At 41.8% G+C, this 26,952-nt stretch overlaps 1 protein-coding gene across 1 annotated transcript in view; it reads left to right on the top strand.

Annotated features, from left to right (window-relative positions):
* Positions 1-26,952, top strand: part of MAP3K5 (mitogen-activated protein kinase kinase kinase 5) — a 236,192-nt gene that overhangs the window by 80,253 nt on the left and 128,987 nt on the right. The window contains exons 5-7 of the mRNA XM_040350503.1: positions 8,564-8,732; positions 8,887-8,993; positions 12,232-12,402. Coding sequence (XP_040206437.1) covers positions 8,564-8,732; positions 8,887-8,993; positions 12,232-12,402 — 447 coding nt within the window. The remainder of the gene's footprint in view (positions 1-8,563; positions 8,733-8,886; positions 8,994-12,231; positions 12,403-26,952) is intronic.

The following is a 26,952-nucleotide window of genomic DNA, read 5'->3' as shown; positions in this document are numbered from 1 at the left end:
AGTGTCACTTAGCACAGTTACCTGGGATTTTTTTTTGCACCATTACTTATAGTGTATTTCATCACATTAAGAGGAACCTGTGTAGTTATATGATTTGCACCATTACTGTTATTGTTCACTGATCATTTATATTTATTTTTATGCTGATGCCATTTGGGCTATATTGCTCCTCATTTCAATTACACCTACTTTCATTCCCCTCCCCCACCTGTTTATTCACTTATCCATTCACCACTGATTAGCGCAGCACTACCCTCCCCATTTTCAATTGCTTATGGTTTGATACACCTTCCAGTGCCGCAGCTGTACCTCCACTTCTCATCACTTTCATTTCCCCTCCCCCTTTCTTCCCCTCTCTGTTTCCCCTCCTTTGATAAGCGCGGTAATATCCATTTTTCCACTGTTTAAGTAACATCATACAATATTTTCCTCAGAATTTTCCTATCTTCAAAATTCAGGAAACAGTGCATGGTATTGGCGTTTCAAATTGAGGAAACTGTCAGCAAATAGGATGATTATTTTTGTTATTTTCCGCAGTATCCAGGGCAGATCAATTTATTGGACTCTAACTATTGCAAAAAAAAAAAAAAAAAATGAAGTTTTAAACTTATGCTAATAGTCAGATTGAAAGTAACATACTAAATATGAAAAATGTGGGGGAATTCCTTTATCTTTGAACAATGCTTAAAACAGCTTTGTGGTGTCACCTACGCTTTTCATTATAAACCTTTTAGTAGTGAATCTTTAACTAATTTAAGACCTAAATATGGCTATATAAGTCTAAATGTAAAATGCCCATTGCAGTGAGACTGTTAATTAACCATGCAGTGGAGAACTAGAAATGTGCAATTGCTTGTGTTGCTAGTTCTCTGACTTGCTGTTAAGTCTTGGGCTTCAGGAAGTGGACCCTCCAAGAAACACATATGCACCACTTAGGCCCTGTACACACGACCGGTTCATCCGATGAGAATGGTCCGACGGACCGTTTTCATCGGTCCACCGCTGAAGTGGCCTGATGGTCTGATGTGTGTACACACCATCAGTTCAAAAACCGATCGGGTCAGAACGCGGTGACGTAAAACACACGACGTGCTGAAAAAAACGAAGTTCAATGCTTCCAAGCATGCGTCGACTTGATTCTGAGCATGTGCGGGTTTTGAACCAATGCTTTTGTGTACTAACCATCGGTTTGGCCCGATCGGTCAGCGGTCCATCGGTTCGATTTTATAGCAAGTTTTACAATTTTGGTCCGAAGGACAAAAGACCGATGGGCCGTACACACGGTCGGTTTGGACCGATGAAACTGAACCTCGGTCCATTCTCATCGGTTTTGACCGGTCGTGGGTACGCGGCCTTAGGAGTCTACAGTGGGCTACAGAAATGAGTAATGAGTAAATGAGAATAAGGTAAATTAAGTGACATTTCTGCTTTTGCCGGATAGCTCACTCGTTGCCTAACATTTGTATGTGCGCTTTTAATTTAAGACATTGGACATTGAGGAACCATCAACTCGCTGAAATCTTCTTTATAAGGGGTTAACCACTTTAAAAAAATAAAAATCTTCACATACAGTGAGGGAAAACATTATTTGATCCCCTGTTGATTTTGTAAGTTTGCCCACTGACAAAGAAATGATCAGTCTATCATTTTAATGGTAGGTTTATTTTAATAGTGAGAGACAGAATAAAAACAAAAATATCCAGTAAAACGCATTTAAAAAAGTTAAGAATTAATTTGCATTTTAATGAGTGAAATAAGTATTTGACCCCTTCGCAGAAACATGACTTAGTACTTGGTGGCAAAACTCTTGTTGGCAATCACAGAGGTCAGGCATTTCTTGTAGTTGGCCGCCAGGTTTGCACACATCTCAGGAGGGATTTTGTCCCACTCCTCTTTGCAGATCCTCTCATTAAGGTTTTGAGGCTGAAGTTTGGTAACTTGAACCTTCAGCTCCCTCCACATATTTTCTATGAGATTAAGGTCTGGAGACTGTCTGGGCCACTCCAGAACCTTAACCACTTCAACCCCGGACCATTTGGCTGCCAAATGACCAGGCCACTTATTGCGATTCGGCACTGCGGCACTTTAACTGACAATTGCGTGGTCGTGCAACGTGGCTCTCAAACAAAATTGATGTTCTTTTTTTTCACACAAATAGAGATTTCATTTGGTGGTATTTGATCACCTCTGCAGTTTTTATTTTTTGTGCTATAAACAGAAATAGATCAACAATTTTGAAAAAAAAGCACTATTTTTTACTTTTTGCTATAATAAATACCCCCAAAAAATATATAAAAAAAACACATTTTTTCCTCAGTTTAGGCCGATATGTATTCTTCTACATATTTTTGGTAAAAAAATCACAATAAGCGTTTAATGATTGGCTTGCGCAAAAGTTATAGCGTCTATAAAATAGGGGATAGTTTTTGGCATTTTTATTACTAGTAATGGTGGCGATCAGCGATTTTTTATTGTGACTGCGACATGGAGGACACATCAGACACTTTTAACGCCATTTTGGGACCATTGTCATTTATACAGTGATCAGTGCTATAAAAATGCATTGATTACTGTGTAAATGACACTGGCAGTGAAGGGGTTAACCACTAGGGGGCTAGGAAGGGGTTAAGTGTGTCCTAGGGAGTGATTCTAACTGTTAGGGGGCATGGCTTACTGTGACACGACACTGATCACTGCTTCTGATGAGAGGGAGCAGACGATCAGTGTCCTGTCGCTAGGCAGAACGGAGAGATGCCTTGTTTACTCTGGCCTCTCCCCATTCTGCTGCTCTGTAACCTGATCGCGGGACACCGCTGGACATTGAGTCCACGGGTCCCACAGGCACGGTCACTAAGCTCGCGACAGGGGCACGGCGTGAAATTCAAAGTAACGTAAATATACGTTACTCTGCGCAGCCGTGCCATTCTGCCGACATAAAAGTACAGGAGGCGGTCGGCAAGTGGTTAATGTGATCCTTCTTGAGCCACTTCTTTGTTACCTTGGCCGTGTGTTTTGGGTCATTGTCATGCTGGAATACCCATCCACAACCCATTTGTAATGCCTTGGCTGAGGGAAGGAGGTCCTCACCCAAGATTTGACGGTACATGGCCATGTCCAACGTCCCTTTGATGCAGTGACGTTGTCCTGTTCCCTTAGCATAAAAACATTCCCAAAGCATAATGTTTCCACCTCCATGTTTGACGTGGAGTTGGTGTTCTTGGGGTCATAGGCAGCATTCCTCTCAATTTTGGCCTCATCTGACCACCACACTTTCACCCAGTTCTCCTCTGAATCTTTCAGATGTTCATTAGCAACCTTCAGACAGGGCCTGTACATGTGCTTTCTTGAGCAAGGGAACCAGCGTGCTAGTTGTCTGCAAAACCTGGACCCAGAATTGGAGAGAAGACTTAACCCCCCCTCAAGATTCTATGGACTCTAGGGCCCAAACCGGGTTTTACCAACCACTGAAAAAAATCCAGTTTCTTCTGTATGAGACAAGCACCTTGAAACCCTTTAACCCTTCAACCCATATAGCGTTCAGCATAAATGAGTACACCACAACAGAACTGTCAGAAAATAAACTTGAAAGAAGCCTTGCGAACTACCAGAGATGATCACTAAATGATCTTAATATATATATCTGTGCAGTAAGTTCAGCTGCTGGCACTAGTCACACTCCCATATGTTTGTGCTCACTAGTGCATAAATCAAACTTATGTGCCACGCTGTACACTGTTATCAACGTTTCTTAGGCCCCTTTCACACTGGCCACGGGAGGTGTGGTGGCGGTATAGCGGCGCGATTTATAGCGCCACTATACCATCGTATTTACCGCGATATTCGGCAGCTAGCGGTGCGGTTTTACCTCCCGCTAGTGGACGGAAAAGGGTTAATACTGCCCGCAATGCGCCTCTGCAGAGGTTATCGCGGTTTCCCATTGATTTCAATCAATCATTTGGTCTGATGGCTGTACACACCATCAGACCAAATTTCCTGTGGACAGACGACGCGGTTACGACGCAGTTTCGACGCCGTGACGTGGCGGCGACGTGCGCGAACCCAGAAGTTCAATGCTTCAACGCATGTGACGAATCACTTCGACGTCATGCGCGGGTTCTCGGGCCAGCGGACATGTCCGATGAGTCATACTGACCATCGGACATGTCCGGCGGACATGGTTCCAGCGGACATGTTTCTTAGCATGCTAAGAAACAGTTGTCCGCTGGAAACCTGTCCGGTCGGCCGGAAGATTGTCCGGTCGGCCCTACACACGACCTTCGGACCAGTTTCAGCGGACATGTTCGGTCGTGTGTACGAGGCCTTACTTTCCTTTCCAAATTATTATTTTCTATGGGACACTATACTATAAAATACTCCCAAAAATGCGGGTCATTGATTGCAACCAAGATTTGTTATTTTGCACACAAAAAAAGTATTTTTCCGAACAAATTTATTCAAGAACATGATGCAAAAATTAATACACCCCAATGAAAGTCTTATGCCGCATACACAAGATCGGAAATTCCGACAAGAAAACCATGGATTTTTTTTTTCGACTGAATTTTGGCTCAAACTTGTGTTGCATACACACGTCCACACTAATGTTGTCTGAAATTCTGATTGTCAAGAACGCGGTAACGTACAACACGTGCGACGAGCCGAGAAAAATGAAGTTCAATAGGCAGTGCGGCTCTTCTGCTTGATTCAGAGCATGCGTGTTTTTTTGTGCGTCGGAATTGCATACAGACGACCAGAATTTCCAACAAGAACTTTTACCGTCGGAAAATTTGAGAACCAGCTCTCAAATTTTTGCTGTCGGAAATTCTAACAGGAAAAGTCCGATGGGGCCTACACACGGTTGGAATTTCCACCAAAAGCTCACATCGAACTTTTCTTGTCGGAAATCCCGATTGTGTGTACGCAGCATTAGGAGCAAAGCTAAATTTTAGACAACAAAATCCTAATTAACAAAAATGTAACTACAGGTGAGTCTAATTATTCAATAAATAGGTGTCCAGCAGACAGTTTATTCTAAAAGGGTGTTACTTTACAAAGAAAACCCCTTCCCATTTCATGCTGTCAGCAATGGCACCACATGGAAGAGAAATGTCTGAGGCCTGAGAAAGAAAATAATTTCTTTACACAAGAAAGGTGAAGTTTACAAGAAGATCAGCAAAGCTTTACTTATTAGTCAAAATACTGTAGCAAAAGTGATTCAAACATTTACCAAAGATGGAACTGCAACCATCTCACAGACAAGTCCAGGCTGTCCATTGAAGTTAACACCTCAGGAGCCTCTTCTGATGAGAAAGGTTGAAGAAAATCGCCATGCAAGTTCACTGCAGTTCGCTAAAGAAGTTGAAAGCCAAACTGGGGTTATTGTTTCCTGTGACACAATACGGCATACACTGCAGAGGAATGGCATGCGTGGGTGTCGTCCACGAAGGAAGCCTCTCCTAAAGCCCATGCACAAAAAAGCCTGCCTAGAATTTCCAAGAACCCATGCTGTAGAAGAAGACTACTGGAACTCTGTACTCTGGAGTGATGAGACCAAGATTAATGTTTTTCGGAACTGATGGCTTCAAACTGTGTGGGCGTCACAAAGGTAACGCCCAACAAAAATGCATGGTGCCTACAGTGAAACATAGTGGTGGCATTGTCCTTCTGTGGGGCTGTATGAGTGCTGCTGGTGTTAGGAAGATGCATTTCATTGATGGTATAATGAATTTACAGATGTACTGCTCTATATTGAAAGAGAAGATGCTACCATCACTTCTTGCCCTTGGTCGCCGCGCACTTTCCAACATGATAATGATCCAAAACACACATCTAAGGCCACTGTTGCATTTCTGAATCACAGGGTGAAAGTGATTCATTGACCAAGTGTGTCTCCTGATCTGAACCCAATCGAACACCTATGGAGAATTCTGAAGAGACAAATTGAGCATCACATTCCATCCAGCATCCAGGCTTTAACCACTAGCCGACTGCGCACCGTCATTATACGGCGGCAGGTCGGCTCTCCTGGGCGAGAGCCCGTAGCTATACGGCGGCTCTTCGAGCCGCCACTAGGGGGCGGGTGCGCGCCACCGGAGGCGCGCGCGCACGCCCCCGCTCGCCCCCGACTCCCGTGCATGTGCCCGGCGGGCTCGATCGCCGCCGGGCACACGCGATCGCTCGTTACAGAGCGGGGACCGGGAGCTGTGTGTGTAAACACACAGCTCTCGGTCCTGTCAGCAGGGGAAATGCTGATCTTCTGTTCATACAATGTATGAACAGAGGATCAGTGTTTCCCCTAGTGAGGCCCCCCCCCCACAGTAAGATAACACACAGGGACATACTTAACCCCTTCCCCGCCCCCTAGTGTTAACCCCTTCACTGCCAGTGGCATTTTTATAGTAATCCAATGCATTTTTATAGCACGGATCGCTATAAAAATGCCAATGGTCCCAAAAATGTGTAAAAAGTGTCCGAAGTGTCCGCCATAATGTCGCAGTACCGAAAAAAAATCGCTGATCGCCGCCATTACTGGTAAAAAAATATATTAATAAAAATACCACAAAAATACCCCCTATTTTGTAAACGCTATAACTTTTGCGCAAACCAATCAATAAACGCTTATTGCGATTTTTTTTTACGAAAAATATGTAGACGAATACGTATCGGCCTAAACTGAGGAAAAAACATTTTTTTTTTATATATTTTTGGGGGATATTTATTACAGCAAAAAGTAAAAAATATAATTTTTTTTCAAAATTGTCGCTCTATTTTTGTTTATAGCGCAAAAAATAAAAACCGCAGAGGTGATCAAATACCACCAAAAGAAAGCTCTATTTGTGGGAAAAAAAGGACGCATTTTGTTTGGGAGCCACGTCGCACGACCGCGCAATTGTCAGTTAAATCGGCGCAGTCCCGAATCGCAAAAAGTGATCTGGTCTTTGGGCAGGAATATGGTCCCGGGGTTAAGTGGAACAAAAAATAGATGTTGCAATATGTCGCCAACTTGTTCATTCCATGCCTAGAAGACTTGCTGCTGTCCTTACAAATCATGGAGGTCATACAAAATACTAGATGTAGTAGTTTTTGTTGTGGGGTGTATTCAGTTTTCCATCAAATAATTTGAGTAAAACTGAAGATTTTGTAATCTAAGTTTTAGTATTAATCTTTAATTTAATGCGCTAAACAAATGTTCTCTAAAATGATTTGTTTTTCAAAATTTTGTAAATTGTTCTTGTGTCCATTGAGATATTGATTACGATCTTACTTTTCAAAAGGGGTGTACTCATTTATGCTGATCACTGTATACATATTGTACAGGACACTGGGAATGTGACACCCGATATTACATTGTGGTTCCTCTAAGGGGGGGTAATTGTAGAGACATTGCGGTACTCAGGGGTTCCTACCCATGCAGGGTGAGGTGGTTAAGTTTGGCTGGAAAGGACTGAACTTGGTCTAGGGACCTGGGATTTCGGAAGTTTCAGAAGACTTGGGTGGGAAGAGCCTCCAAATCCTGACTACCAAGACTTTGGTCCCGAAGATGTTAAGTCCCAGGTGAGGGAGGCTTGAAAGGCAGTAGAGGGAAATCAGCACCTGTGTCAGGGAAGTGAGTGGAAGAGAGACTCACAAGCTGTGTGGCAAGTGTGAGCTCTCACACAAGCTGAGATCTTGGCTGCTAACTCCCCGTGTTGCATGTCAGGCATGCCTGGAGGAGCCTAACCCCTGTATGGGATTGAAGATTGGCGGTGAGCCTGCTGTTTAGTTTTGTGATACCTGGATTTGGACTGTTTATTGATTTTGGCTGAAGTAAGCTGTATTTATGTTTATCCATGATTCAAATAAATGAATGAACCAAACTGGCTAGCAGTCATTCCAGAGCTACCCCAGATCACACATATATATATAATCTCACAAAAGTGAGTACACCCCTCACATTTTTATATTTTTTATTATATCTTTTCATGTGACAACACTGAAGAAATTACACTTTGCTACAATGTAAAGTAGTGAGTGTACAGATTGTATAACAGTGTAAATTTGCTGTCCCCTCAAAATAACTCAACACACAGCCATTAATGTCTAAACCACTGGCAACAAAAGTGAGTACACCCCTAAGTGAAAATGTCTAAAAAAAAAAACACAGATCCCCTGCATCTACACAAGTCATGTGGATGCAGGGATCTTTCCCCCGCAGTGCTATTATATTCTCATCGTGGGGAATACCCCCTCCCCTGGCTTCTTTTGAACAGAGAGGGCTATACAGGGAGTAAAATTGAGCTTGTTCCTGCTGGACCGGTCGAATTTCGATGTATACCCAGCTTATGACAAGTAGTAATCTGTTCGTTCCCTAGACAAAACAAACATTAGGTTCTGCATAAGTGAGGGGGGGAACAAATGTTATTATTTATTAAGAGCGCAGAGTTCCACTATAAGTAAAATCAGTTAGTGTGATATCTCAGTCTTTTTTATACCATTGTGATTTTGCCTGTGGTATTTTTCCATTATTTCATGTCCAGTTGTTGTATTTCTGATACTTATACTTGGTTGTTTTACATAACTGCAGTCAGTATTTCCGTGAAGCAATTCTCAATGACATCAGACGTGCCCGCAATCATTACTCTGGAAAAGAGCTGGCTGATGAACTAACAAGGATACGACAGCGTATAGATAACATTGAAGTTTTATCGCCTGACATAATTGTGAATTTGCTCCTGTCATACAGAGACATCCAGGTACACTTAACTGTAAATTAATGAACATGCTGTGTGTGTTTATGTCATATGACATGTGCATTTAAACTGCCTTTACATAAGCTCTACCACCAGTCTGCCATTATTAAAATTACACTTGTTTCTTTTTCATGAAACGCACCATTCATCTGCAAAGGATTACGATTCAATCGTGAAGCTGGTGGAAACCCTAGAGAGACTGCCAACCTCAGATTTGTCCGCCCTTCTTCATGTGAAATTTCATTATGCCTTTGCTCTGAACAGGTGAGGATCATTTTCCAGTAACCTCCCAAACATAATATTCAATCAGAATTTTTGTTCTCTTTCTACATAGTCTGCTTTCATTTTGTAATAACTATTTAAAATTATTTTTTTAGCAGTACTCCTTATAAGTGCATACAGGAAAATTAGCCTAAATAATACCCATCATATGTACTGGCAATAAATAGATTTTACTTCAGTAAACCTTTTCGGGACTTATTGAGTTTAATCTGAATACATAAGTAGAAAAGTTTAAATTACATTTATTTAACATTTTATTTTTATTGAACTGCAATTTTATAAGCACCATTTATTAGCTTTGGTTGTTCTGTGTGATAGATGCCCACAATGTAACATTGGTAAGTGTTTATCAGGTAAGTAAACAATAGAATCCAACAGAACTCAACACTCTAAAAATGTTGATGTATTTCCCGTAACTCATGGCCTAGAACTTGTATGTGTACGTCTGTTGATGCAGGTTAATAAGCCTGCATCATTGTCCAAAAGTGATATTTTAATTAAAGGTGGCACCTCCTGGGCCGAGTCAGCCCTTTGTTTGCTATGTTGCATACTCCAATAGCGAAATCCTTCTGCCTGTCTGAGAGTTTTGTTTCTCCAGGCAACTTTTTCATATTTTAGTACCTTCTGTTGCACTCTGTATAATATAAAAAAAGTTTTCAAAACTCACATTACAGTGATGTTATTTATTCTGAATAGCGCCCCAATGCACTTTCCTGGTAAACTTCCTTGGATTGAAATGCGTTGCCAAAAATGCTGCATGCATGATTTTTGGTCCTTTATGGTGTGTTGGGCAGTCCATTCAAATGCACCACAGTGGACCAGGTTGGTGAATGTGAACTTACCATTAAAGAGGAACCTTTCATGATGCTGTTTGTTCTCTAACAAACCTCTGAGGGCTTCACAGAAAAGCTGTATTTATCCTGAGATTAAATTACACACAGGTGGACTATTTACTAATTAGGTGACCTCTAAAGGCAATTGGTTCCAATAGATTATAGTTAGGGGTATCAAAGTAAATGGGGCTGAATACAAATGCATGCCACACTTTTCAGATATTTATTTGTAAAAAAAAAAAAAAAACTATTTATCATTTTCCTTCTACTTCACAATTACAGTATCTCACAAAGATGAGTTCATCCCTCACATTTTTGTAAATATGTTATTATATCTTTTCATGTGACAACACTGAACAAGAAATTACACTTTGCTACAATGTAATGTTGTGAGTGTACAGCTTGTATAATAGTGTAAATTTGCTGTCCCCTCAAAACAACTTAACACACAGCCATTAATGTCTAAACTGCTGGCAACAACAGTGAGTACACCCCTAAGTGAAAATGTCCAAATTGGGCCCAAATTGTCAATATTTTGTGTGGCCACCATTATTTTCCAGCATTGCCTTAACGACTTCGGCCCCAGACCATTTCGCTGGCCATAAACCAGTCCGCTTTTTGCGAATCTGCACTTGCGTTGCTTTAACTGACAATTGCGTGGTCATGCAACGTGGCTCCCAAACAAAATTTATGTCCTTTTTCCCCCAATCCCCACAAATAGAACTTTCTTTTGGTGGCATTTGATCACCTCTGCGTTTTTAATTTTTTGCGCTATAAACAAAAATACAGCGTCAATTTAGAAAAAAAATTCAATATTTTTTACTTTTTACTATAATAAATATCCCCCAAAAATATATGAAAAAAAAATGTTTTCCTCAGTTTAGGCCGATACGTATTATTCTACATACTTTTGGTAAAAAAAAATCCATCACCTTTACCCTCAGCTTCTTTAGCAAGGCAGTGGTTGTCTTGGAGGTGTGTTTGGGGTCGTTATCATGTTGGAATACTTTCCCTGTGACCCAGTCTCTGAAGAGAGGGGATCATGCTCTGCTTCATATGTCACAGTACATGTTGGCATTCATGGTTCCCTCAATAAACTGTAGCTCCCCAGTGTCGGCAGCACTCATGTAGCCCCAGACCATGACACTCCCACCACCATGCTTGACTGTAGGCAAGACAAACTTGTCTTTGTACTGCTGACCTGGTTGCCGCCACACACACTTGACACCATCTGAACAATATAAGTTTATCTTGGTCTCTTCAGACCACAGTTCAAGTAATCCATATCCTTAGTCTTAGTCTTCAACAAACTGTTTGCAGGCTTTCTTGTGCATCATCTTTAGAGTTTTCCTTCTGGGACGACAGCCATGCAGACCAATTTTATGCAGTGTGTGGCATATGGTCTGAGCCCTGACAGGCTGACAGACTGACCCCCCACCCCTTTGACCTCTGCACTAATGTTAACAGCACTCGTATGTCTATTTCCCAAATACAATATCTGGATATGATGCTGAGCACGTGCACTCAAGACCCCCAAGAGAAGCACGGTCGCCAATAATCCTAATAGAGATATCTTCCTGCTTTTATACATTTATTTTATAAAATCAAACCCAATATGTCTAAATCAAGATTACTTCTATTGTCTTGGCTGGTACCCATGAAGAGTATAAAAAATCCTTGTTTTTTGCAGTATTATTAAAGACAATGTATTGTTTTATGTTGGATAAATTAGGGAATTATTGGACATCCATTCTGGTTTTTATTGCAGTCTTTGTCACTGTTCCCTAGGACATCTGTCATCAGAACAGGAAGTGTAATTTCCCATGTAAGCACAGGCTGACTTACATTTTATTTAAAGCGGAGGTTCACCCAAAAATAAACTTTCTGCCATTAGATCCAGCATACTGCTGACATCTGCAGTATGCTGTTTTTTTTTTTGTACTTATCGTTTTATCAGCCGTTGTTATCCGGCTCCGAGCGGGGATTTCTTCGGGGATTTCTTCGGGGAATAGGCATTCCTAAGCCAAGCGGATTTGATTGACGGGCTGCTAAAGCGCGTGTAGAGCTGAGTGCGCAGGCGCCGTAAACACCCGAGTGTCACTTTGTGTATTTTCGGAAAGCGTGACGCGCTTTAACAGCCCGTCAATCAACTCGGCTTGGCTTAGAAACGCCTATACCCGGAAGGAATCCCTGCTCGGAGCCGGATAACAAAGGCTGATAAAACGATAAGTACAAAAAAAAAACAGCATACTGCAGATGCCAGCAGTATGCTGGATCTAATGGCAGAAAGTTGATTTTTGGGTTAACACCTGCTGAATCTACAACAAAAAAATAGTGACTTTGCTTTAAGGACTATTCCAGTGTATAATATTCTCACTTTATCACAGGAGGAAACATCCCGGTGACAGGGAAAAAGCCCTTGAGATAATGCTGCTTATGGTACAACATGAGGACCAGGTTGCTTCAGACGTGTACTGCTTAGTGGGACGGATTTATAAGGATACATTCCTGGATTCTAATTTCACAGATGAGAAGAGCCGAGACAATGGCATACTGTGGTAAGCATCTGCCTATGTCCATACTGTGCTTTACTGATAACTGCAATCAAGTGACATTGCTGTGAAATTATTCCATTGGTATAGTATAATAAGATCCATTATTTGCAGAAATGGATTAGCTGGGTATGACTGTCTTCCCTAATGTGATCAGCTGAATGATGGAATAAATTGAAACATGTTTTGAAATGGATATACTTTACCAGAACATGTTCCCAAGAGATAGAGAAGTTGTGGAAAAGCTCCTATTGCTTGGGATTACATGTAAATGGGTTGTTTTGAGCCCAGAGAGTCTTTTAAGATAACTATAATAAATGTATCAATAAAGCCGTATTCTAGGATTTATAGTTTTAGCCATTAGATGTTTTTTGGCTTAGCTGCTGAGCAGTGTCATAGGCTGATAGATATGATCATTACACTATTCACTTTAAATTACCCATGTTTTATTGTGAAAAGATTTGAAATCTTTGGTCTTCGGAAATTCTACCTAAAAACATTTACAGAAGAACCGTACTGTAGAAGCCGTACTCGATATAAGCACTCAAAGGATAATGATCACCAGCATTGCCTGTAAGCCGTTTGAGATCAGGTCCAGCATAAAAAAAAGGGGGGGGGGGGGTAAGCTGAAGTTCCTCTTTAAGATCCGCTAAATATTTTTTTCGAAATATGCCCCCGGAAAGTTTATGCTATAGGGTGCTAGTATGAATAGTATATTAACACATGGTAGCAAACCTACTTGTCAAGTAAAACCGTCCAGTTCTGCACTTCAGCTGGTTCCGGGCACTTCCATCTTCTTCCAGTTTTTCTTCCGGGTTTGCTCTGTGGGGCCATTTGAATAGCCAGGCCTCAATGATATCACTCCTGCACATTGCACACGGGAGTCACTTCATCACAGCACAGAGTGGTGCTCTAAATATACTATGGGCCAGATCCACATAGAAATGGATAGGCGCAGCGTATCAGAGATACGCTACGCCGCCGTATCTTACCTGGCTTTAAGTCGAATCCAGGAAGATTTTGCTCCGTAAGTTACGGCGACGTAGTGTATTTCTGGCGGCGGAATTCAAATCAGCGATTCGGGGGCGTGATTCATTTAAATGAAGCGCGTCCCCGCGCCGATTGAACTGCGCATGGTCCGTTTCGAAATTTCCCGCCGTGCTTAGCGTGAAATGACGTCGCAACGACGTAATTTTTTTAACTTAGACGTGACTTACGTCCATCCCTATTCATGGACGACTTACGCAAAAAAAAAAAAAAAATTTCGGCGCGGGAACGACGGCCATACTTAACATGGCAAGTCTATCTATACGCCGCAAAATAGCAGCTTTAACTATACGCCGGAAAACGCCGACTAGAGACGACGTAGGAGAATGCGACGGCCGCGCGTACGTTCGTGGATCGTCGGAAAAAGCTAATTTGCATACCCGATGCGGAAAATGACGCAAACTCCACCCAGCGGGCGCCGAAGTATTGCACCTACGATCCGAAGGCGTACGAAGCTGTATGCCTGTCGGATAGAACCCAGAAGCCGTCGTATCTTGGTTTGAGGATTCAAACTAAAGATACAACGCAGGTAATTTGAAAGTACGCCGGCGTATCAGTAGATACGCCGGCGTACTCTCTCTCTGGATCTGGCCCTATGAGTTGAGAATTTGCTGCTCTGTGTAGATTACCGTTGACAGGCAGAAGCTTCTATGAAAACAGAGACCACTAGGGTTCCTTCTGTCATAAAAACCCTTATTATCAACCTTTTTAAGAAATGACAATTGAATTACGCTTTAAAATGTTATCTGGTCTTCAACTAAGATATAATAAATACATTTTTTTTATAAAAAAAGAACAAAGAAATTGTAAAAAACATGTAAGCCATAATATTTGATAGCGTGTGAAATCTTTATCGATAATGGTAACTAAATATTTCCACAGGCGTTTTCAAGAACAGTAGAGTGTTTCAAAATACATACCGTATATATTTGTGGAATGTCTTGCATAAATGGGCTGCTTGAAATCATGCCACAGCATTTCTGTGGGATTCAGGACAGGACTGTTCTGTTTTATTTTATGTAAGGAATTACTTTAGTTTTAGTCCTGTGTATTAGATCATAGTCATGTTTATCTATCCTTTTTCTTTTAATCTTTTTTTTTTTTCAGTTTGAATTTTAGATCATAGTCAGCATCGTGATATTCAGTTTTTTCATTTCTTGGTACTGTAGCGGTGGGTTGCTACGAGTTACTAACATCCATGCACATTCACCTTGTTGCCAGACATCCATACGTCACACTTGTAGACAATGAAAAGTCTTTTGCTTTGTTTTGTTGTTTTATTTGGGGGATTGAACTTGGTTGGGGGAAAGTGATATGGGATTGCCCAAAGAACAAATTTGTATTTGCAATGTTAGAGCGAATCCAGCTTTACATTGAAAAATGGTTCATTCATTATCTTTGCATTATATTGAATAGAATAAAAATGGTGGACTCTAATCTTGACAGACTTTTCACCTCAGAACTTCTCCTGCCTTTGCACTCTCCATGAAGACTTTTACGTCCAGGACACTTCTCCTCCTGTGCACCACTTTCCTGTCACAGCATTAGACATCCTGTCCCACCATCTTGAGCTGACTAGGCCTAACTCTGAATAAGGCCTAGGAATAGTTTCACTTGAGGATTCTTAATAGCCATGGGCCTGCAGTACCCGTTTTTGATGGCCTTGAACATTTAATTAGAAAGAATATTTGACGATGAACTACTGATCCCAGCAAGCCCGACTTGCAAATCCTGCGCCCTCAGGCTGCAACGATTTGACACAAAACCCCACAGTCTCTCCTCTGGCTCTGCACCCAGCTCCCCTGGCATGCCTCTTCCAGATCTCCACTGTGCTTCACTCGCCGACTCCTGCCCTGTGTAATTCCTGAAGGATTTACCCCGGACCATGTGGACCAACTGCTCCTTCAGCTCCTGTTGCAGAACACCTCTCCATGACCGTGTAAGGAGAGGCTCCCTTCCAGATCCCGAGCTCCTCCGCTGAATCCACAACTCCCCCAGATGGGGGTGTTTCTCCTGCCCACAGTCTAGCACTACATCCTTCAGTTCACCCATCCGACAACTCCCCCCCAGCAGGCTGACTGTGAGTATATGTAGGAGGCCTACCCCCTGCAAATCCTAGTTGGGGATTGGTCAGGGCTCCTCACATGTATGCAATGCCAGTCCAACTCTCAGCCCTGCCCCTCTTCCAGATTATTCTCACTGGAAGCAGGTCAGGTGCCCAAAAGCTGAAGTACATGTCAGACACACCCACTGCTACACTAACCACTCCCTGCCCCCAGATCAAAAACTAACAGTCCCAGCTCACAGCATAAGCCTGCTTAAATTTACCTGCACTAACAGAACCTACAAACACTACACCTCTAGCACCTACCTATGGTAGAGGGTGCTACAGTAACACTAGTTTTAATGTATCCACAAACAATATTGTATATGTTTACCAAACAGTTCACTTTATGTGTAAACTGTCCACAAAGCATGTTTCCAGTAGTGTTTGTGAACACCTACTAGATAAGTAGCAGTGTTCTTTTAAAATCTAAATAAACCTGAGGGGGCGTGGTCAGCATATGACAGTAAAAGCAGTATAGTATATTGTCCACAACAGACAGCATCCGTCAGTCTCTCTGACCAGACAGCATTCCAGAGAGGTATACATTTGTTTTTGGAGTGATCAGATTCAGATCATAGCCCAACACTCATCCACTAACTTGATGGATTTTCCACATGGGAAAGGCTCAGAGCATCGATCTATCAGACCGTTCACCCATACTCAGCCCAGACCCATCCTTCCCAGACACAATGACAGGTCAGCCTGTCCCCTCTACTCTTATTCACAAAACACAGAGGGACAGGGATTGAGTGGGACTGATGGGAGTGTACTAAAGCCCTCCCTATTTTGAACTGCTACATCCAGCAGGGTCCAAATGTGAGCTCCAAGCTATTAAAGCTGAAATATATTCTAGTCATATAAAAACATCAGAAGTAAAAAACAGCCCGCACAACCCTCCATACCTCAGTTGTTGGTCAGGCACAATGGATAGAGGTAATTGAGTCGCATACTCAAACTCTATGCCTCCTACATTGCTACACTGAAAATAAAAATTAACTGAATAAATAAAATGGGTAAGAGGGTTCCCCCAAAGCAACAGGTGTGGCAGATCTGTTCTTGATGGTTAAGAACTTTTTCCTTGAAACTCCTAACCAAGAAATAATGCGAAAAGCCTGGGACTCTGGCCTAGTTGATTTTGATGAAGTAGAAATGCTTCTGCTCCCAGACCTAACCATGTACACTCTTGGCCAGTGGAGGGCACTCAACCCTCTTTTAACCCTGCTAAAAGACCATGACATCTCTAACAAGTGGGGATTTACTTTTTTTTTTTTTTTCTGGTCAGAAAGGCAGGTAGAACCCAACTTGCCAGGTATCCTGAGAATATTCTTGACTTAGACATAAAAGGTCTTGTCTTTTTTCGATGGGTCCTCTGCTTTCAGAAAATATATCATGTTTTGTTTTTTCAAGCACATTTTCATGTTAAAAAATTGGGATTTTAGTAATGTGGGAGAAAAAAAACAACAGACCTCAGATAAGCCCCAGTTCCTGCCCCTTCAGACCTCAGATCAACCCCAAACCCTTCACCTTTAGTCCTTAGATTAGGCCTAAAATATTCACTTTTAGACCTTAAATCAGGCCCAAGCTGTTCACCTTTAGAGCTCAGACCAGTGTCCCCCCTCAAACCAACCTCACAGCACACATTCACTTCAGACCTCTTTCCAGCCCCAATTCATGCATGAACTTCAGACTTCAGACAGATGGGCCTCAATACAAGCACTCCAGTCCTAAGGTCATTCGCAATCCACAAACCTTAGATTTCTTATGGTCCCAAACTCTGTGTTTCCAAATACTTTGCTGCATTGTGCTTATTTATGTCACCAACAAAAAAAAGTATTATAGCAACACCTTATTGGCCCTCATTTTCAAATATAGCTGACTGTGCCACTGTAGGCAGGATTGTGGGATATCACAATGCAGGGACATTTTTTACTTGGGAATCGATTCTAAAGCCTTGTACACACGATCAGTCCATCCGATGAGAACGGTCCTAATGGACCGTTGTCATCGGTTAACCGATGAAGCTGACTGATGGTCCGTCGCGCCTACACACCATCGGTTAAAAAAACGATCATGTCAGAACGCGGTGACGTAAAATACAACGACGTGTTGAAAAAAACAAAGTTCAATGCTTCCAAGCATGCGTCGACTTGATTCTGAGCATGCGCGGGTTTTTAACCAATGCTTTTGCATACTAACGATCGGTTTTGACCTATCGGTTAGGCGTCCATCGGTTAAATTTTAAAACAACTTTTTGATTATCTGTTGATCATGCCAGTATATGTTCCAACTTCTGGTAACAGATGAAGCTGTTAAAAAGTATCAGTTACAAGGTTGGGATAAACGAAATAACTGTAATGCCCTGTACACACGATCGGTTCGTCTGATGAAAACGGACCGATAGACCGTTTTCATCGGACAAACCGATCGTGTGTGGGCCCCATCAGTTTTTTTCCCATCGGTGAAAAAAAATAGAACCTGTTTTAAAATTTTCGTATGGTTAAAAAAAACGATAGAAAAAAACGATCGTCTGTGGGGAAATCCATCGGTCAAAAATCACGCATTCTCAGAATCAAGTAGACGCATGCTCGGAAGCATTGAACTTAATTTTTCTCTGCACGTCGTCATGTTTTATGTCACCGCGTTGGACACAATCGGATTTTTAACCGATGGTGTGTAGGCAAGACTGATGAAAGTCAGCTTCATCGGATATCTAATGAATAAATTAATCGGTCCGTTTTCATCGGATGAACCGATCGTGTGTACAGGGCATAACAGGGGTGCTTACAGTGGTCATGTTTTATTCATATAGATCCAGGAAAAAAATACTGTTGCTGTAACTGCTTGGAAAGTGTTAGCTGGAGTTGGACTTTAATTTATCTTTAGCCTGACAACGCTGCTGTGTAATCTCACTGCAGATGTAACAGTGTTGTCACCCTATCACAGGACGTGTAAAAATAACACATCTACTGGCAGGATCAACAAGTGATAAAAATATGTTACAAGGATCCACACTATCAACTATCACTTTATAGCACATGGAATCTGGTGATGTGACATCTAAGCATTCACCTGCTGCTTTGCTTTTTACTTATTTATATTAGGAAGATACCAAGTCCAGTGATTTATACCATCTAATTAGCAATATTAATATTCTAAGAAACAAGCAGACAGGAAGCAGACAGTTGCATACTTCTTCATAGCTTACTGCTAACCATAAAAAGAGCAAATAGCTGGACAACCTGGATCCAGACATGCTCAAACTGCTAGTGAGCTACTGTGAATGATTTAATTATTTTGCAATTTTTTAGGGCCCACTTATACTGTTGCTTTCTAACAAACATGTAAATAAGGTTCCCAAGGATACGAGGTCTTATCTAGATGCACCACCTCCCCAAATCAGCAAATTTTTAAATAGAAAAGTAAGGAATAGGAGTTTTTAGTTGCATATTATTTAAATTAGAGACAATTATATAAAAAAACTAATTTTATTCTGTAGACCTTATTAAAAGTTATATATTAAAGCCAACATGAACAATTATACATTAGTAATTATATATACAACCGTATGAAATTGTTCATGTTGGTTTTAATATATAACTTTTAATGATGTCTACAAAATAAAATGCGTTTTTCATATAATTGTCTCTAATTTTAATACTATGCACCTAAAAACTCCCATTGCCTTCTTCTCTATTTGAAATTTTTAACAAACATGTTCCAGTGTGCCCAAACATTAGCAAAGATAATGTCTGTTCTCATCGTAGAACTGCTCTTTTTTTAAAAATGCAACTTGTCTGATTATTTTTCCTACGTTTTTGTGCATTGAAAGGTCCATAAAAGTAAAAACCAACATGTCAAAATGCATATCACATGTCTTTTGATGCATTAGCTTTGGTCAATGGGTGATAACGTGTCAAAACATGCCAGTGCACAAAAGTAACACACATTGACACATGATATTGCACCTGCTTAACACTACAAAAAATGTACTTTCACACATACATTTAGATCTAAACGGGCCTTTATAAATAAATAATCATTAATAAATAAATAACCCTGATAAATATCAGGAAATGCTATTTAATTCTGCTTTTTATAAATGAATCCCACATTTTTTTTTCTTACCAAGAAATGCAATTTTGTTTCACTTGGGTCATAAAACTGGGATATATATATATATATATATATCATCTTAATACCTTGATATCCACTAGTTGTAAATCTACAACACAATATAAAAGCATTCATGCATGCATAAAAATATGTATTTTTCTTCTTTAGTAGTTTAATAGCTTTTTTTGAATAGCACGGTTTAAATCATGCAAAAAAAAGAAAAGATCTGTGTTCATTGCTGTAATTAAATGGTAAAAGGAGTCTGTAGTTTGAAAGTATACAAGCTGAAATTTAGCTATGATGACAGTCATGTTAAAAAATAATGAAGCCTGTTTGTATAAGAAATTGTTTATTCTGCTCCTTATATTAATCACTGTCTTGAAAGGCCTGTAGACATTTGTGGCTCATACATATTTAATTGGTTGGAATAATGTTTTATTAACAAAACTTGCTTCCTACTTCAAACCACTAGTGGTGGAGAATGCGCCTACAGAGAGGGACAAATGTAAACGAGATAAAAAGATGAAAAATGCAAAGCAGTAAAAGGCTACGTGGCATCCCTGTCAATGAAAATACGTTTTAATATTCTACCCTCATTTTCCTGATCCTGGATGTTATTTCAATAGCAAAAGTGTTTCCGTTCCAGAACAGGCAAGGATGGGGAAATTACAATGTTGAAGATCTCTTTTTGTGGGTAAAATATACTGTAGAGAAGTGTAGGGGGTATGACCGCAGGCAGTATGTAGAGAGAAGTGCAGACGGTATGATGGTATATGCAGTAGAGGAATGGGAAGGGTATGAGAGCAGGCAGTATGTGAGAGAGAGCAGTACGGGAGATAGGACTATGAGAAGCACTGTATGTGCAGAAGAGTAATGTAGAGGGTATGAAGGCAGCCACTACGGATAGCATATGAGTGTGTAGGATATGACAGTGAGCAGCATATATGAGAAAGGAATGTAGGAGATATGATGGCAGGCACTGTTTGCAGGAGAGGAATGTGTATGGTATGACATGGGCTGTATGTCAAGGAGTGGAATGTGGAGGTTATGACCATAAATAGCATGTTCAGGAGAGACATGCAGAGGGTACAACAGCAGTCAGTATGTGCAGGAGAGGTGTATGTAGGATATGACAGCGGGCAGTATGTGCAGGAGAGGTGTATGTAGGATATGACAGCGGGCAGTATGTGCAGGGGAGGTGTAAGGAGGACATGGCAACAGGCAGTATGTGCAGTAGAGAAATGTGGAGGGTATGACAGCGGATGGTATGTGCAGGAGAGCTGTATGTAGGATATAACAGCGGGAAGTAGGCGCAGAAGAGGTAAAAGGAGGATTTGGCAGCAGACAGTGCATGTGCAGTAGAGAAATGTGGGGAGTATGACAGTGGGCAGTATGTGCAGGAGAGGAGAGAGGTGGGTATGACAGCGGGCAATACATGCAGAAGCGGTGTGAGGAGGATATTGCAACAAGCAGTATGTGCAGTAGAGATATGTGGAGGGTATGACAGTGGGCAGTATGTGCAAGTGAAGTGTATGTAGGGTATGACAGCAGGCAGTATGTGCAGAAGAGGTGTATGTAGGATATGACAGCAGGCAATATGTGCAGGAGAGTTGCATGTAGGATATGACAGAGGGCAGTATGTGCAGGAGAGGTGTAAGAATGATTTGGCAGCAGACAGTATGTGCAATAGAGAAATGTGGAGGGTATGACAGCGGGCAGCATGTGCAGGAGAGGAGAGAGGTGGGTATGGCAGTTGTAAGTATGTGCAAAAAAGGAGTACAGAAGGGAAGTGTGTAAGGTTTGATTCAGGGTACTATGTGCAGGAGATGAGTGCAGAAGAGAAGTGTGTAAGGTTTGATACAGGGCACTATGTGCAGGAGAGGAGTGCAGGAGAGAAGTGTGTAAGGTTTGATACAGGGCACTATGTGCAGGAGAGGAGTGCAGGAGAGAAGTGTGTAAGGTTTGATACAGGGCACTATGTGCAGGAGAGGAGTGCAGGAGAGAAGTGTGAAAGGTTTGATACAGGGCACTATGTGCAGGAGAGGGGTGTGTTGAAAACAGTTGGGCACCATGTTTCAAAAAGACGAAATGGTGAGCAGAATTCAGTTCTGCACTTACAAACCTACACCAAGACCCACCAACACTAATGTTTTTCTAGGGACCTCACAGGTTGAATAGTTAGCATGTTGGAAATACAATGTCGCTACCTGTGTGGATATCCACAAAATACAGGTTGGTTATTTAGCTCTTTTTATGGTTCTGTTGTCTTCTTGGCACATCTGTCATATTTAACTGCTACTTCCTTATTTTCACATTCATGTTTACTCTGCCAAATGCAGAAGCCATTGGCTATAGTAAAGAACAATAAAATGTGGAGACAGTCCTTGTAAAGAGATAACTTATCTGTATTTAGTCCAGCATATAGGGACTGAAATGTAGCTTACAATGGTAGCAGCCATAAAGCAAATAAAGTTTGCACCTGCTGCTCTCTGTGTGTACAAATATAGACCTTGTACTCTCAGAATTATTGATAGGTGGAACTGAACACTTCTTCAAAGATTTTGGAAATTAGGTATATTCACATAGATGTTTTTTGCATAATGTAAACAGTACATAAAACACAACCATGTTATGCATTTAATAGTTTTTGCTCTTTTAGCACACATATGCTTATCTACCCTCCTCATTTTCCTAAGCATTTTCAGCATATGTCAGCACTGTAAATATGGCTGAAGCACTACTTGCGCATGTAATATCATAGCCTCCATTTACTTCAATGGAGAACCAGTCTGTTGGTTGTGAATGGGCATCCAGTGAAGTGGTTGAAAGTAATGGGGCTGGGGGAGGATGCTGCTAGAAAAGGATAAGTTCACTAGAAGGGCATCCTTCTTCACCATCATGTTTTCCTACACAGGCAGTCCCCAGGTTACTAACAAGATTCTGTAGGTTTGTTCTTAAGTTGAATTTGTATGTAAGTTGGAACAGGTACATTTGTAACTCCAGCCCAAAAAATAATGTTTAGAGAGGAATGCGGCCGACCTCATTTTTTTTTTTGCCCTGCCTACCTTATGGTGGTATCTGGACATTTCAGATACTCACCCATCCAGTGAATCCAGCGTTAACCTGCTGAGATCATCTCCTGCCCGGCCACAGCTCTGTCCCGCGAAACCATGGCCTACGAGTCAGCGGGTGGGCCTCTCGATGACACATTGACTGTTTGTAAAAAAAAAGCCTATGCCTCCTGGGATATGTGAAGTACATATCCCGGGAGACACAGTGGGCAGTGCGCACTTATTCGCCTAAGGCAAGTGACGTGCAAGGGAAAGTAGGGTGCACGTAACATAAAAAAAAAAGGTTTAAACAAAAGAAAAAAAAAATATGCCCTAATCCAGCAGATAAAATAAGAAGGGGTGAAGAGGCGAGGTAGTCATCGGGAGGGTGAAGGTCCACTTACAGTGCCTTGCGAAAGTATTCGGCCCCTTTGAACTTTGCGACCTTTTGCCACATTTCAGGCATAAAGATATAAAACTGTAATTTTTGAAGAATCAACAAGTGGGACACAATCATGAAGTGGAACGAAATTTATTGGATATTTCAAACTTTTTTAACAAATAAAAAACTGAAAAATTGGGCGTGCAAAATTATTCAGCCCCCTTAAGTTAATACTTGGTAGCGCCACCTTTTGCTGCGATTACAGCTGTAAGTCGCTTGGGGTATGTCTCTATCAGTTTTGCACATCGAGAGACTGAAATTTTTGCCCATTCCTCCTTGCAAAACAGCTGGAGCTCAGTGAGGTTGGATGGAGAGCGTTTGTGAACAGCAGTTTTCAGTTCTTTCCACAGATTCTCGATTGGATTCAGGTCTGGACTTTGACTTGGCCATTCTAACACCTGGATATGTTTATTTGTGAACCATTCCATTGTAGATTTTGCTTTATGTTTTGGATTATTGTCTTGTTGGAAGACAAATCTCTGTCCCAGTCTCAGGTCTTTTGCAGACTCCATCAGGTTTTCTTCCAGAATGGTCCTGTATTTGGCTCCATCCATCTTCCCATCAATTTTAACCATCTTCCCTGTCCCTGCTGAAGAAAAGCAGGCCCAAACCATGATGCTGCCACCACCATGTTTGACAGTGGGGATGGTGTGTTCAGGGTGATGAGCTGTGTTGCTTTTACGGCAAACATAACGTTTTGCATTGTTTCCAAAAAGTTCGATTTTGGTTTCATCTGACGCATGCTCAGAATCAAGTCGACGCATGCTTGGAAGCATTGAACTTCGTTTTTTTTTTTTAAGCACGTTGTTGTGTTTTACATCTCCGTGTTCTGACACGATCGTTTTTTTAACCGATGGTGTGTAGACGCGACGGACCATCAGTCAGCTTCATCGGTTAACTGATAAAAACGGTCCATCGGTCCGTTCTCATCGGATGGACTGATCGTGTGTACGCGGCATAACAGGTTTTCTTCTAAGATTGCCCTGTATTTGGCTCCATCCATCTTCCAATAAACTCTGACCAGCTTCCCTGTCCCTACTGAAGAAAAGCATCCCCACAACATGATGCTGCCACCACCATGGTTAACGGTGGGGATGGTGTGTTCAGGGTGATGTGCAGTGTTAGTTTTCCACCACACGTAGCGTTTTGCTTTTAGGCCAAAAAGTAAAATTTTGGCCTCATCTGACCAGAGCACCTTCTTCCACATGTTTGCTGTGTCCCCCAAATAGATTCCCGCAAACTGCAAACAGGACTTCTTATGGCTTTCTTTCAACAATGGCTTTCTTCTTGCCACTCTTCCATAAAGGCCAGATTTGTGGAGTGCACGACTAATAGTTGTCCTGTGGACAGATTCTCCCACCTGAGCTGTGGATCTCTGCAGCTCCTCCAGAGTTACCATACATTACTAGGCATGATGGGAATTGTAGTTCCTAAACAACCGGAGGACCATAGTTTGGAGACCCCTGGGAGATAGGACTACAGACAGCAGCATAAAGCAAGCCCAGGGCCCACCATTTGTATGTGTTGATATGCCTGAAACCATTGTTGACCTACTAGAACTACCGTATTTTCCGGCGTATAAGACGACTTTCTGGATGCAAAAAAATGCATCCAAAATCGGGGGTCGTCTTATACGCCGGGTACGGTCTCAGTACTCACTTTTTTTCCCCAGCGCTGACAGTCTCCCATGCTGCGATCGCGATCGTGAAGGATTTCAAAGCCGCGCCTTCACTGCAGAGTGTTCTGTGATAGGAGGAACAAAAATCTTCCCAGCAGCGCCTCTGTTCTTTGTTCCTCCTATCACAGATGCCTTCTCATCCTCGGACGAGATGAGAAGACGTCCGTGATAGGCGGAAAACATAACAGAGGCGCTGCTGGGAAGATTTTTGTTCCTCCTATCACAGAACACTCTGCAGTGAAGGCGCGGCTTTGAAATCATTTCGCGATCGCAGCATGGGAGACTGTCAGCGCTGGGGAAAAAAAGTGAGTGTTATTGCAATGGGGGGGGGGGCAACAAGTTCAGGCACAGTGGGGGCAAGTGATGGCAATGTGGGGGCATGTAATGGCACAATGGCAATGTGAGGGGCAAGTGATGGCAATGTGGGGGCATGTAATGGCACAATGGCAATGTGGGGGCATGTAATGGCACAGTGGCAATGTGGGGGCATGTAATGGCAATGTGGGGGCATGTAATGGCACAGTGGCACAGTCTGGGCATGTAATGTAATGGCACAGTCTGGGCATGTAATGTAATGGCACAGTGAGTAATGTAATGGCACAGTCTGGGCATGTAATGTAATGGCACAGTGAGGAATGTAATGGCACAGTCTGGGCATGTAATGTAATGGCACAGTGAGGAATGTAATGTAATGGCACAGTGAGATTTGAAAAAGCCTGTTCCTGTCAGCGGTTCTGGCTCCCCCTCAGCTTCCAGAAAGACAGTAAGAAGGGGGTAGTCTTATACAGTGAGTATATCCCAAAATCAAAATTTTTCCTGGAAAATTAGGGGGTCGTCTTATACGCCGGGTCGTCTTATACGCCGGAAAATACGGTACACTGACACACATAAAAAAGTCACCCGTTGGTATTTTTATATTCTGTATATTGTACAAATTTAGTCACTATCCAGGGTAAGGCCCCTTTCACACATGTGGACCGTATGTCCGTTTTTTTATCCATCTGTTTACGGATGAAAAAGGGACATACATGCATCCCTATGCGATAGCGGGTGTCAGCGGATGTTACTCGATCTCATCCTATTTTTCCATCCGTCTGCAGAGTGGATAGAGTGAACACGGACAGACGGTCCGTGTTCATTCGATCCCCCCTTAGGGAAGAGCGGAGGTCTGACAGGGCGTTCCTCCTTCTTCTCCTAATAGACGGAACATAACCCTACAGTCAAGAATATAAAGATGCTGGGCCGGATTCAGATAGGTTAGCGGATCTTTAGATCCGCGTAACCTATCTGATTTACGTTACGCCGCTGCTAGTTTTTGAGGCAAGTGCTTTATTCAGAAAGCACTTGCCTGTAAAGTTGCGGCGGCGTAGCATAAATCCCCCGGCCGAATTCAAATTCGGCGGGTAGGGGTCGTATAATATTTAAATCAGGCGCGTCCCCGCGCCGAACGAACTGCGCATGCGCAGTCCGCAGAATTTCCCAGCGTGCATTGCTCCAAATGACGTCGCAAGGACGTCATTGGTTTCGATGTTAACGTAAATTACGTCCGACCGTATTCGCGAACGACTTACGCAAACGACGTAAAAATTTCACAACTTTTTGAGGCTTGCACAATCCATAGTAACTACATGGTGTACTTGTTTAGACTATTATGAAGGAGCATTTTGTTTTACTATGGGGAAAAAAAACTATATTAGCATATCTATATTTAACAACCTTTTAAGGACTTAATTTTAATTTTACCTCAAATATAGTTGTTTTTACAGAAATGTACAAAATAGTTATGAAATGGCATAGTTTTGTGATGTCAAACGAATGCACATCAGATACAATAACAGTAAGATGTTTTGCAAATGAAGCAACTTTACACAGAGATGTCAGCTAAATGGCTTTAATGGAATGTCATTTTATGTAACAGGGCTATAATCTCACATAATCATTTAAATGGTAATGCATTATCTTTTTCTTCTGAAGAAAGGACTGTTTCAGGGGATTTATAAAAGTAAATCAAAGCTTGGTTATCCGTAAACATTGGTATGCTGATTCTGTCCATTAAAGGGTGTGTCCTTGTGTACTAAATGTCTAAATGCTTACTTTAGAATTCTTACTTTAATAGTTT

The sequence above is a fragment of the Rana temporaria genome, chromosome 4 (genome assembly GCF_905171775.1).
Source record: "Rana temporaria chromosome 4, aRanTem1.1, whole genome shotgun sequence".
NCBI classification, from domain to species: Eukaryota; Metazoa; Chordata; class Amphibia; order Anura; family Ranidae; genus Rana; species Rana temporaria.
The sequence above is the reverse complement of the archived record's forward strand: the minus strand, read 5'-3'. Positions and strand labels throughout refer to the sequence as shown.